Here is a 14,567-nt window from a genome sequence, read left to right on the forward strand (position 1 = left end):
TTGCGCCAGGTCAAGGGACCCTCAGGCGATCGCTGTGGACGCTCTAGTGACACCGTGGGTGTACCAGTCGGTTTATGTGTTTCCTCCTCTGCCCCTCATACCCAAGGTACTGAGAATAATAAGAAGGCGAGGAGTGAGAACTATTCTCGTGGCTCCGGATTGGCCAAGAAGGACTTGGTACCCGGAACTTCGAGAGATGCTTGCAGAGGACCCTTGGCCTCTGCCGCTCAGACAAGACCTGCTGCAGCAGGGGCCCTGTCTGTTCGAAGACTTACCGCGGCTGCGTTTGACGGCATGGCGGTTGAACGCCGGATCCTGAAGGAAAAAGGTATTCCGGAGGAAGTCATCCCTACCCTGATCAAAGCCAGGAAGGATGTCACCGCGAAGCATTATCACCGCATTTGGCGGAAATATGTTGCTTGGTGTGAGGCCAAGAAGGCCCCAACGGAGGAATTTCAACTGGGTCGTTTCTTACACTTCCTGCAAGCAGGTGTGACTTTGGGCCTCAAATTGGGGTCCATTAAGGTCCAGATCTCGGCCCTGTCGATTTTCTTCCAGAAAGAACTGGCTTCACTGCCTGAAGTTCAGACTTTTGTCAAGGGAGTCCTGCATATTCAGCCTCCTTTTGTGCCCCCAGTGGCACCTTGGGATCTCAATGTGGTCTTGGAATTTCTAAAATTACATTGGTTTGAGCCACTTAAGACTGTGGATTTAAAATATCTCACGTGGAAAGTGGTTATGTTGTCGGCTCTGGCTTCAGCCAGACGGTTGTCAGAATTGGCGGCTTTGTCCTGTAAAAGCCCCTATCTGATTTTCCATATGGATAGGGCAGAGTTGAGGACTCGTCCTCAGTTTCTCCCGAAGGTGGTGTCCGCTTTTCACTTGAACCAACCTATTGTGGTGCCTGCGGCTACTAGGGACTTGGAGGATTCCAAGTTTCTGGATGTAGTCAGGGCCCTGAAAATTTATGTTTCCAGGACGGCTGGAGTCAGGAAAACTGACTCGCTGTTTGTTCTATATGCACCCAACAAGCTGGGTGCACCTGCTTCTAAGCAGTCTATCGCGCGCTGGATTTGTAGCACTATTCAGCTGGCGCATTCTACGGTGAGACTACAGCAGCCTAAAAATGTGAAAGCCCATTCCACAAGGAAGGTGGGCTCATCTTGGGCGGCTGCCCGAGGGGTCTCGGCTTTACAACTTTGACGAGCTGCTACTTGGTCAGGGGCAAACACGTTTGCAAAATTTTATAAATTTGATACCCTGGCTGAGGAGGACCTGGAGTTCTCTCATTCGGTGCTGCAGAGTCATCCGCACTCTCCCGCCCGTTTGGGAGCTTTGGTATAATCCCCATGGTCCTTACGGAGTACCCAGCATCCACTAGGACGTCAGAGAAAATAAGATTTTACTCACCGGTAATTCTATTTCTCGTAGTCCGTAGTGGATGCTGGGCGCCCATCCCAAGTGCGGATTGTCTGCAATACTTGTAAATAGTTATTGTTACAAAAATCTGGTTGTTATTGCGAGCCATCTGTTCAGAGGCTCCATTGTTATCATATTGTTAACCGGGGTTCCTATCACGAGTTATATGGTGTGATTGGTGTGGCTGGTATGAGTCTTACCCGGGATTCAAAATCCTTCCTTATTGTGTCAGCTCTTCCGGGCACAGTGTCCTAACTGAGGCTTGGAGGAGGGTCATAGGGGGAGGAGCCAGTGCACACCAGGTAGACCTAAATCTTTCTTTAGAGTGCCCAGTCTCCTGCGGAGCCCGTCTATTCCCCATGGTCCTTACGGAGTACCCAGCATCCACTACGAGAAATAGATTTACCGGTGAGTAAAATCTTATTTTTTTCACTGATCGCTGCGCTGCAAACAACGGCAGCTAGCGATCAACTCTGAATGACCCCCATAGTTCTTGTGTTGTGGGTTTTTTTTTCTATTAGGTTATTTCTATGTACATGTTGCCATTATAATTTGAGCTGATATATGTATACCTATGACATATAGGGGGGAATTGAAATCTTATGGCACCCCAATCTCCCATCTAAAGTGACGTAAGTTATTGCGCTTATCGCACCTATTCTAGTCTAGTTTAGGCGTGCAAACATCCTAAACCCGACTAAAATAATAGGCGCAATTGTGAAAAGACCCGTTGTGCGCCCATATGGGTCATTTTATGCGCATTTCAGCTTGCTACGCCCATCGTCAGCAACATTAGAATACTGCCGGCGGGCGGGAGTAGAGTGGGGAGCATTTGAATCCGGACCATAGTCTGTAGCTAGTTAGTTAGCTAGTAAGTTAGTTAGTTTATTGTTATCTATTCTGGTTTGTCTGCTTATAAAACTAGTGTATTTTACTTGACTACAGGAAAAAAACTAAAACCCTACAAGCAGACTGACAACGAACTGTTACCGGTCATAGTGAAATAAGAGGCACCAGGGTTTTGGTGATCATATTACCTTTTGTTACAGTAACCTGCACAACAGTTTCACACCTAGCAGAGCCTTCTGTCCTTTTTATTCCCAGTCAGCACTACATACACAACGATTTAGTGGAGAGTTTTTACTATAAAAATGATTACAATAATACAAAGATTATATAAATCATACAAAGATGATATTTCTAAGTTATAAATATCTTCCTTATATTTATTCTGATAATTTTTGTAGAGAAAACTCTGAGTACACTGGAGTATGACCGGTGAGGCTCTACCTACCCTGACTGAACGTCACTGACCTACGGACTTCTATATACTAGACAGTTTCTGAAATTTCTGTACATAAAACTTGATGCACTGCTTTTGTTTTTCCAGAATCTTCCTGCTGACATTAAAGAGTCAATAACAGATATTATAAAATTCGTGTTACAAAGAGAATATGTGAAGGTAAGTAATGTGTTTGTATTTGAGTGTTTATAACATTGGATGGATAAGCGATAAAATAGCAAGGTGTCTCCATATTCTAGTGCAGGTATGTCAAACGCAAAATCCCAACTGGGCCGAATAATAAAGGTCTAAGGCCCTCATTCCGAGTTGTTCGCTCGCTAGATGCTTTCAGCAGCATTGCAAACGCTAGGTCGCCGCCCTCTGGGAATGTATCTTAGTTTAGCAGAATTGCTAACGAAAGATTAGCAGTTCTGCTATTAAATATTTCCCTGCAGTTTCTGAGTAGCTCCAGACCTACTCCTAGATTGCGATCACTGCAGACTGTTTGGTTCCGGGTTTGACGTCACAAGCACGCCCCGCGTTCGGCCAGCCACTCCCCCCGTTTCCCCAGCCACTCCTGCGTTTTTTGGCTGGCATGCCTGCGGTTTTTTTTAGCACACTCCCGGAAAACGCTCAGTTACCACCCAGAAACACCCACTTCCTATCAATCACTCACCGATCAGCACAGCGACTGAAAAGCGTCGCTCGGCCCTGTGTAAAATTGCATAGTTTTGTGTGAAAGTACTTGGTGCGTGCACCCTGCGGCCCATACGCATGCGCAGAACTGCCGGTTTTTAGCCTGATCGCAATTCTGCTAAAAACGGCAGCGAGCGAACAACTCTGAATGACACCCTAAGTCTGGTGTGGGCCGCAAGAAAAAGAAACATCTTATATGCAATTTTCAAAGGTTTTTTTAGAAAACCCAACAATAAAGTATAATCAAAGAGATGTCAAGTATCGTGAAGAAAACATTTACTTTAATGCAGTGGTGCAAGTAGGAAAAATGTCTTAGTTGTACTGTGTGCGCATGATACACACATGGGGGCCAGATACAAATATGCCCTCAGTAGTGCAGTGCCAGATACACATATGCCACCAATAGTGCCATATACACACATGCCACCAGTAGAGCCAGGTATACATATGCCCCCACAGTGCCAGGTATACATATACCCACGCTGTGCCAGAAAACATGCCCACTCTGCCAGATACCATATGCCCGCAATGTGCTCGTCGCCGCTGCTGCCGGGGATGTCCTGCCTGGCTGTGTGAGGGCAGGAGATCGCAGCGCGCTTCTCCTGCTCCTCAGTCCGGCGGCGGCGCGGGTATCTTAAGTTAGACGCCGGTTCGCGAGCCAATCAGAACTCGCGGACTGGCAGCTCCTGATTGGCTGCCAGTCGGTGAGCTTTGATTGGTTCGTGAACCGGCGCCTGCTTTAAGATACTACCGCCACCGGAGAAGGCGGTCTTTCCGCAAAAGACCCACTGGCCGCAAGAGGAAGCCGCATGCGGGCCACGAGTTTGAAACCCCTATTCTAGTGGTTTCACTCTGGGGTGTGGATTATGACAAAGCTAATTATTATTATTAACATTATGAACCTTTTTTCACTTTTAAACATAGCAAAGCCTGCACAGGCAGGTTTGTTTTATTAATTTTTTCTACTGTATGTGTGTATAGAAATTAATACTACACACACACACACACACACACACACACACACACACAAGCGCGCGCACGTAATGTTATAACTAAATGGGTAAGATCTAATGCTTTTGTAATAGTATTTTGTGTAACCTTAGAAGGGTGTATGTGCCTGCTCATATGCATAAGTTAAGTTAATGGCAGTGGCTGTTCTAGAGGTGGGCAAGCGGGGCAGTCGCCCAAGGCGCCGCGGCCTGAGAGCGCTGCCTCAGTCACCAAACAACCAAACAAGAATAAAGAAATCTGCTCCCCCAACACAGAGGTATTGTTTCTGCAGGCAAAGGGAATAGGAAGCATATCCACAGCAACAGAAGATAATTCAGATCAAAACCAAATAAAAATAGGCAGAGAGAAGAACATAGCTAGGAACAGAAAAAGCACAAACAAAACTCTAAAAGCTATGTGTGTAAATGCTAGGAGCTTAGGAAATAAAATCCCAGAACTAATTGCAATAATGACAAGGGATGATCTAGACATTGTGGCAATTACAGAGTCATGGTACAATGAAAATCATGACTGGGACATAGCTATACCGGGATATACTTTATTTAGGAAAGACAGAATTGGAAAAATCGGAGGAGGGGTAGCAATGTATGTAAAAAAATGCATAAATACTACATTAATACAAAGTATTGAAGAAAAAACTGAGGCCCTTTGGGTGACCATAGAAACAGGGGAAAAGTCGATTATTCGTATTGGCGTGATATACAGGCCACCAGGTCAGGAAGAGGAACTCGACAAGTACCTATTGCAGGACATAACTAAAATGGCATTAAAAGGAGAGGTAATAATCACGGGAGACTTTAATCTGCCTGATGTAAACTGGGAAGTGTTTGTTGCTAGTTCCACTAGAAGTAGGGACATTTTAAATTCCCTTCAGGGAGCATCTCTCCACCAATTGGTAAAGGAGCCCACTCGGAAAGACGCTATATTAGACTTAATACTTACAAATGGAGACAGAATATCGGACGTAAAAGTGGGTGAAAACCTGGGATCCAGTGATCATCAAGCAGTATGGTTCAGCATAAAGTCAGATACTGACTCATCCCATACAAAAACAAAGGTGTTGGATTTTAGGAAGGCTGATTTTGTAGGGATGGGAAAATGTGTAAGCGATTCTTTGGCAGAGTGGAGGAACTTGGAAGCAGTGCAGGAGAGGTGGGAAACATTAAAATGTGCAATATTAAAGGCAACATACCTTTGTATCAAAAGTGTTAGGAAAAACACAAGGAAAAGGAAGCCAGTGTGGTTTGTGAAAGAAGTAGCAAGTATTGTGAAAGCAAAAAAGATGGCTTTTAGGAAATAGAAGCAGACACAAAATAATGAAGACAAAGAGATATATCTTGTTAGACAGAAGGAGACTAAGAAGGTAGTCAGATGTGCAAAGGGAAATTGGCCCAGTCAGTGGGTAAAGGAGGCAAAACTTTTTTTAGGTGTATAAGCGAGAGGAGAAAAACAAAAGGCGGAATAATAAAACTAAACACAGAGACTGGGAGTCTTGTTGAGGGAGACAATTTAATAGCAGATCATCTTAATAATTATTTCTGCTCAGTATTTACTTCTGAAAGAGAGGGGAAGGGGCCACAGTTAAGTTGCAGGGATATTCAGGAAAATGACACAAGTACATTTACAGAGGAGAAGGTCCTAACAGAACTCTCAAAGCTGAAAGTGGACAAATCTCTGGGGCCAGATGGGATACATCCAAGGATACTAAAAGAATTTAAAGAGGTGCTGGTAGAACCATTGACAGAATTATTCAACCAGTCATTAGCTACAGGAGTAATTCCAGAGGACTGGAAAAGAGCAAACATAGTCCCACTGTACAAAAGTGGAAGCAAGGAAGAGGCAAACAACTACAGACCAGTGAGTCTTACATCAGTAGTCGGGAAATTGATGGAAACACTCTTGAAAGAAAGAGTTGTAGATTATCTCAAATCCGGCAATTTACAGGATCCCAAACAGCATGGATTCACTGGGGGGAGATCATGTCAAACAAATCTTATTGACTTTTTTGACTGTGTGACTAAAGTGATGGATAAAGGTGGAGCCATGGATATAGCTTATCTAGACTTTAGTAAGGCTTTTGACACTGTTCCACATCGCAGACTGCTAAATAAACTTGAAAATTTGGGATTAGATATTAGGATTATTGAATGGATAAGATCTTGGTTGAAGGATAGAAAACAGAGAGTTGTGGTAAATGGAGTGCATTCACAGGAGGGAAATGTTACCAGTGGAGTACCCCAGGGATCTGTACTTGGACCAGTGCTTTTTAATATCTTTATTGGTGACATTGCAAATGGCATTAAAGGGAAAGTATGCCTTTTTGCAGATGACACAAAGGTATGCAACAGGGTAGACACACCAGGGGGTATATTTACAAAGATTCGTGTTTTGGCCGTTTTGAAGGGTGTTTGAATTCGAATGGTATCGGGTGCATTTTACTGCAACTTCTTGAATCCTGATACGATCATTCACTAAGCTGCCGAGTTTTGCACAATCGTTTTTTCCGATGTCGATGTGATTCGTAATATCAGGCAGTGTTTTACGGGAGTGATGAGTAAAACATTGCCTGACAAAACACAAGGAATCCCGGCCGGATCTGTGAGATCCGTGTAGGGCTTCATTGTGTACCTTAAAAAGGTTTTTAAAGTGTTTAAGAATCTGGAAAAAATTGCGTGTGGTCCCCCCCTCCTAAGCATAACCAGCCTCGGGCTCTTTGAGCCGGTGCTGGTAGAAAAAATATGGGGGGAAAATTGACAGGGGTTCCCCCATATTTGATCAACCAGCACCGGGCTCTGCGCCTGGTCCTGGTGCAAAAAATACGGGGGACAAAAAGCGTAGGGGTCCCCCGTATTTTTTGAACCAGCACCGGGCTCCACTAGTCAGAGAGATAATGCCACAGCCGGGGGACACATTTATATAGGTCCCTGCGGCCCTGGCATTAAATCACTAACTAGTCACCCCTGGCCGGGGTACCCTGGAGGAGTGGGGACCCCTTAAATCAAGGGGTCCCCCCTCCAGCCACCCAAGGGCCAGGGGTGAAGCCCGAGGCTGTCCCCCCCCCCCATCCATGGGCTGCGGATGGGGGGCTGATAGCCAAGTGTAAAAAAAAAGAATATTGTTTTTTGCACAAGAACTACAAGTCCCTGCAAGCCTCCCCCGCAAGCTGGTACTTGGAGAACCACAAGTACCAGCATGCGGGGGTTAAACAGGCCCGCTGGTACCTATAGTTCTTCTGCAAAAAAAATACCCAAATAAAAACAGGATACACACACCTTGAAAGTACAACTTTATTACATACATTCCGACACACACATACTTACCTATGTTCACATGCCGACTCGGCCCACGTCTCGACGGCGATTCCAGGGTACCTGAAAATAAAATTATACTCGCCTAAATCCTGTGTGTCGTGTCCTTTTGTAATAATCCACGTACTTGGCAAAACAAAAAAACGGAAACCCGACCACGCACTGAAAGGGGTCCCATGTTTACACATGGGACCCCTTTCCCCGACTGCCAGGCCCCCCCCCCCCCTGACTCCTGTCAAAGAAGGTCCCTTCTGCCAATCAGGGAGCGCCACGTCGTGGCACTCTCCTGATTGGCTGCGTGCTCCTGTAGTGTCTGTCAGGCAGCACACGGCAGTGATACAATGTAGCGCCTATGCGCTCCATTGTAACCATTACGAATAGTCCAAACACTGCCGAGATTGGTGCTTAGTGAATTCCCGGATTGGGACGTAGAAAAAAAAAACACAAATCGGACAAACTCGAATTCTTAGTAAATATTGGCCCAGGTGGGGTAAAACAAATGATTGAGGATCTAGGTAGACTAGAGAAATGGTCAAGAGTGTGGCAATTACAGTTTAATGCCAAAAAATGCAAAATCATGCACTTGGGTCTCAAAAATCCAAAGGCTAAATATAGTATTAATGGCACTATACTGGAAACTACTGATGAGGAAAGGGATCTAGGAGTCACTATTTCAGATGACTTAAAGGCAGGTAAGCAATGTAACAAAGCAACGAGGAAGGCTAGTCAGATGCTTGGCTGCATTGGGAGAGGAATCAGCAGCAGAAAGAAAGAAGTAATAATGCCACTGTACAGGTCATTGGTACGGCCTCATCTAGAATACTGTGTTCAATTCTGGAGGCCATATCTTCAAAAGGATTTCTCTAACGTCCTAAGTGGATGCTGGGGACTCCGTCAGGACCATGGGGAATAGCGGCTCCGCAGGAGACAGGGCACAAAAATAAAGCTTTAGGATTAGGTGGTGTGTACTGGCTCCTCCCCCTATGACCCTCCTCCAAGCCTCAGTTAGGTTTTTGTGCCCGTCCGAGCAGGGTGCAATCTAGGTGGCTCTCCTAAAGAGCTGCTTAGAAAAAGTTTTTAGGTTTTTTATTTTCAGTGAGTCCTGCTGGCAACAGGCTCACTGCATCGAGGGACTTAGGGGAGAGAATTTCAACTCACTTGCGTGCAGGATGGATTGGATTCTTAGGCTACTGGACACCATTAGCTCCAGAGGGAGTCGGAACACAGGTCTCACCCTGGGGTTCGTCCCGGAGCCGCGCCGCCGACCCCCCTTACAGATGCTGAAGATTGAAGGTCCGGAAACAGGCGGCAGAAGGCTCTTCAGTCTTCATGAAGGTAGCGCAGAGCACTGCAGCTGTGCGCCATTGTTGTCACACACTTCACACCAAGCGGTCACGGAGGGTGCAGGGCGCTGCTGGGGGCGCCCTGGGCAGCAATATTTAATACCTTTATGGCAAAAGAATACATCACATATAGCCATTGAGGCTATATGTATGTATTTAACCCATGCCAGATATCTAAAACTCCGGGAGAAAAGCCCGCCGAAATAGGGGGCGGGGCTTATTCTCCTCAGCACACAGCGCCATTTTCCTGCTCAGCTCCGCTGTGAGGAAGGCTCCCAGGACTCTCCCCTGCACTGCACTACAGAAACAGGGTAAAACAGAGAGGGGGGACATTTTTTGGCGATATTTTGATATATTTAAGCTGCTATAAGGAACAACACTTATATAAGGTTGTTCCCATATATATTATGGCGCTTGGGTGTGTGCTGGCAAACTCTCCCTCTGTCTCCCCAAAGGGCTAGTGGGGTCCTGTCTTCGATAAGAGCATTCCCTGTGTGTCTGCTGTGTGTCGGTACGTGTGTGTCGACATGTATGAGGACGATGTTGGTGTGGAGGCAGAGCAATTGCCGATAATGGTGATGTCACCCCCCAGGGAGTCGACACCGGAATGGATGGCTTTGTTTATGGAATTACGTGATAATGTCAGCACATTACAAAAATCAGTTGACGACATGAGACGGCTGGCAAACCAGTTAGTACCTGCCCAGGCGTCTCAGACACCGTCAGGGGCTGTAAAGCGCCCTTTACCTCAGTCGGTCGACACAGACCCAGACACAGACACTGAATCTAGTGTCGACGGTGATGAAACAAACGTATTTTCAAGTAGGGCCACACGTTATATGATCACGGCAATGAAGGAGGCTTTGCATATCTCTGATACTGCAAGTACCACAAAAAGGGGTATTATGTGGGGGGTGAAAAAACTACCTGTAGTTTTTCCTGAATCAGAGGAATTAAATGATGTATGTGATGAAGCGTGGGTTAACCCAGATAGAAAAGTGCTAATTTCAAAAAAGTTATTAGCATTATACCCTTTCCCGCCAGAGGTTAGGGCGCGCTGGGAAACACCCCCTAGGGTGGATAAGGCGCTCACACGCTTATCAAAACAAGTGGCGTTACCGTCTCCTGATACGGCCGCCCTCAGGGATCCAGCTGATAGGAGACTGGAAACTACCCTAAAAAGTATATACACACATACTGGTGTTATACTGCGACCAGCCATCGCCTCAGCCTGGATGTGCAGTGCTGGGGTCGTCTGGTTGGATTCCCTGACTGAAAATATTGATACCCTGGATAGGGACAGTATTTTATTGACTATAGAGCAATTAAAGGATGCTTTCCTTTATATGCGAGATGCTCAGAGAGATATTTGCACTCTGGCATCGAGAGTAAATGCGATGTCCATATCTGCCAGAAGGAGTTTATGGACGCGACAGTGGTCAGGTGATGCGGATTCCAAACGACATATGGAAGTATTGCCGTATAAAGGGGAGGAATTATTTGGCGTCGGTCTATCGGATCTGGTGGCCACGGCAACTGCCGGAAAATCCACCTTTTTACCTCAGACCCCCTCCCAACAGAAAAAGACACCGTCTTTTCAGCCGCAGTCCTTTCGGTCCTATAAGAACAAGCGGACAAAAGGACAGTCATATCTGCCTCGGGGCAGAGGAAGGGGTAAGAGAGGGCAGCAAGCAGCCCCTGCCCAGGAACAGAAGCCCTCTCAGGGTTCTGCAAAGCCCTCAGCATGACGCTGGGGCCTTACAAGCGGACTCAGGAGCGGTGGGGGGTCGACTCAAGAATTTCAGCGCACAGTGGGCTTGCTCACAGGTGGACCCCTGGATCCTGCAGGTAGTATCTCAGGGTTACAGGTTGGAATTCGAGAAGTCTCCCCCTCGCAGGTTCCTAAAGTCTGCTTTGCCAACGTCTCCCTCAGACAGGGCGACGGTATTGGAAGCCATTCACAAGCTGTTTTCTCAGCAGGTGATAGTCAAGGTACCCCTCCTACAACAGGGAAAGGGGTATTACTCCACGCTATTTGTGGTACCGAAGCCGGACGGCTCGGTAAGACCTATTCTAAATCTGAAATCTTTGAACCTGTACATACAAAAATTCAAGTTCAAGATGGAGTCACTCAGAGCAGTGATAGCGAATCTGGAAGAAGGGGACTTTATGGTGTCCCTGGACATAAAGGATGCTTACCTGCATGTCCCAATTTGCCCTTCACATCAAGGGTACCTCAGGTTCGTGGTGCAAAACTGTCATTATCAGTTTCAGACGCTGCCGTTTGGATTGTCCACGGCACCTCGGGTCTTTACCAAGGTAATGGCCGAAATGATGATTCTTCTGCGAAGAAGAGGCGTATTAATTATCCCTTACTTGGACGATTTCCTGATAAGGGCAAGGTCCAGAGAACAGCTGGAGGACGGAGTAGCACTAACCCGACTAGTGCTGCAACAACACGGGTGGATTCTGAATTTTCCAAAATCTCAGTTGACCCCGACGACACGTCTGCTGTTCCTGGGAATGATTCTGGACACGGTTCAGAAAAAGGTGTTTCTTCCGGAGGAGAAAGCCAGGGAGTTATCCGAACTTGTCAGGAACCTCCTAAAACCAGGGAAAGTGTCTGTGCATCAATGCACAAGAGTCCTGGGAAAGATGGTGGCTTCTTACGAAGCGATTCCATTCGGCAGATTCCACGCACGAACTTTTCAGTGGGATCTGCTGGACAAATGGTCCGGATCACATCTGCAGATGCATCAGCGGATAACCTTATCGCCACGGACAAGGGTGTCTCTTCTGTGGTGGTTGCAGAGTGCTCATCTGTTAGAGGGCCGCAGATTCGGCATACAGGACTGGGTCCTGGTGACCACGGATGCCAGTCTGAGAGGCTGGGGAGCGGTCACACAGGGAAGAAACTTCCAGGGAGTATGGTCAAGCCTGGAGATGTCTCTTCACATAAATATACTGGAGCTAAGAGCGATTTACAATGCTCTAAGTCTGGCAAAACCCCTGCTTCAGGGTCAGCCGGTGTTGATCCAGTCGGACAACATCACGGCAGTCGCCCACGTAAACAGACAGGGCGGCACAAGAAGCAGGACAGCAATGGCAGAAGCTGCAAGGATTCTTCGCTGGGCGGAAGATCATGTGATAGCACTGTCAGCAGTATTCATTCCGGGAGTGGACAACTGGGAAGCAGACTTCCTCAGCAGACACGATCTACACCCGGGAGAGTGGGGACTTCATCCAGAAGTCTTCCACATGACTGTGAACCGTTGGGAAAAACCAATGGTGGATATGATGGCGTCCCGCCTCAACAAGAAACTGGACAGGTATTGCGCCAGGTCAAGAGACCCTCAGGCAATAGCTGTGGACGCTCTGGTAACACCGTGGGTGTTCCAGTCAGTGTATGTGTTCCCTCCTCTGCCTCTCATACCAAAAGTACTGAGAATTATACGGCAAAAGGGAGTAAGAACGATACTAGTGGCTCCGGATTGGCCAAGAAGAACTTGGTACCCGGAACTTCAAGAGATGCTCACGGAGGATCCGTGGCCTCTACCTCTAAGACGGGACCTGCTTCAGCAGGGACCGTGTCTATTCCAAGACTTACCGCGGCTGCGTTTGACGGCATGGCGGTTGAACGCCGAATTCTAAGGGAAAAAGGCATTCCGGAAGAGGTCATTCCTACACTGGTAAAAGCCAGGAAGGAGGTGACTGCACAACATTATCACCGCATTTGGAGGAAATATGTTGCGTGGTGTGAGGCCAGGAAGGCCCCCACGGAGGAATTTCAACTGGGTCGATTCCTACATTTCCTGCAAACAGGATTGTCTATGGGCCTCAAATTGGGGTCCATTAAGGTTCAAATTTCGGCCCTGTCGATTTTCTTCCAGAAAGAATTGGCTTCAGTTCCTGAAGTCCAGACTTTTGTAAAAGGAGTACTACATATACAGCCCCCGGTTGTGCCCCCAGTGGCACCGTGGGATCTTAATGTAGTCTTGGATTTTCTCAAATCCCATTGGTTTGAGCCGCTCAAATCGGTGGAGTTGAAGTATCTTACATGGAAAGTAACCATGCTACTGGCCCTGACTTCAGCCAGGAGAGTATCAGAATTGGCGGCTTTATCATATAAGAGCCCATATCTGATTTTCCATACGGACAGGGCAGAACTGCGGACGCGTCCTCATTTTCTGCCTAAGGTGGTGTCAGCGTTTCACCTGAACCAGCCTATTGTGGTGCCTGCGGCTACTAACGATTTGGAGGATTCCAAGTTGTTGGACGTGGTCCGGGCATTGAAAATATATATTTCAAGAACGGCGGGAGTCAGAAAGTCTGACTCACTGTTTATATTGTATGCACCCAACAAGATGGGTGCTCCTGCTTCTAAGCAGACGATTGCTCGTTGGATTTGTAGCACAATTCAACTTGCACATTCTGTGGCAGGCTTGCCACAACCTAAATCTGTCAAGGCCCATTCCACAAGGAAAGTGGGCTCATCCTGGGCGGCTGCCCGGGGGGTCTCGGCATTACAACTCTGCCGAGCTGCTACTTGGTCAGGGGCAAACACGTTTGCAAAATTCTACAAATTTGATACCCTGGCTGAGGAGGACCTTGAGTTCTCTCATTCGGTGCTGCAGAGTCATCCGCACTCTCCCGCCCGTTTGGGAGCTTTGGTATAATCCCCATGGTCCTGACGGAGTCCCCAGCATCCACTTAGGACGTTAGAGAAAATAAGAATTTACTTACCGATAATTCTATTTCTCGTAGTCCGTAGTGGATGCTGGGCGCCCATCCCAAGTGCGGATTGTCTGCAATACTTGTACATAGTTATTGTTACAAACAAATTCGGGTTGTTATTGTTGTGAGCCGTCTGTTCAGAGGCTCCTACGTTTGTCATACTGTTAACTGGGTTCAGATCACAAGTTATACGGTGTGATTGGTGTGGCTGGTATGAGTCTTACCCGGGATTCAATATCCTTCCTTATTGTGTACGCTCGTCCGGGCACAGTATCCTAACTGAGGCTTGGAGGAGGGTCATAGGGGGAGGAGCCAGTACACACCACCTAATCCTAAAGCTTTATTTTTGTGCCCTGTCTCCTGCGGAGCCGCTATTCCCCATGGTCCTGACTGAGTCCCCAGCATCCACTACGGACTACGAGAAATAGAATTATCGGTAAGTAAATTCTTATTATTAATACATTAGAAACTGTACAAAGAAGGGGCGGACTAGATGGGCCAAGTGGTTCTTATCTGCCGTCAAATTCTATGTTTCTATCACCCAGCCGTTGCTCTGCCTGCTCTTACCCGCCGCCATTTTTTTTTTTTATTCCCCAAACATTCTGCACTGCGCGTCCTGACTCCTGACCATCCCAGTGGGTGCTACAGAGTGTATTGTGATTGAATGGGCAGCAGTGCTGTGCGTGTGTCAGGTGTAGTGTGAGGGGGCGCAGTGGCAGTGCTGCATATGTTACGTGGATATAATTTCATGTACATGATGTTGTACAGTATGGT

At 47.1% G+C, this 14,567-nt stretch overlaps 1 protein-coding gene across 2 annotated transcripts in view; it reads left to right on the forward strand.

Moving 5' to 3' along the window:
• The window catches only part of PRPF18 (pre-mRNA processing factor 18), a 165,939-nt gene that overhangs the window by 119,803 nt on the left and 31,569 nt on the right, over window positions 1–14,567 (forward strand). For both annotated transcript variants that reach the window (XM_063926901.1, XM_063926902.1), the window contains one exon: window positions 2,810–2,881. In XM_063926901.1, coding sequence (XP_063782971.1) covers window positions 2,810–2,881 — 72 coding nt within the window. The remainder of the gene's footprint in view (window positions 1–2,809; window positions 2,882–14,567) is intronic.

Source organism: Pseudophryne corroboree, chromosome 6, assembly GCF_028390025.1.
Source record: "Pseudophryne corroboree isolate aPseCor3 chromosome 6, aPseCor3.hap2, whole genome shotgun sequence".
Classification (NCBI taxonomy): Eukaryota; Metazoa; Chordata; class Amphibia; order Anura; family Myobatrachidae; genus Pseudophryne; species Pseudophryne corroboree.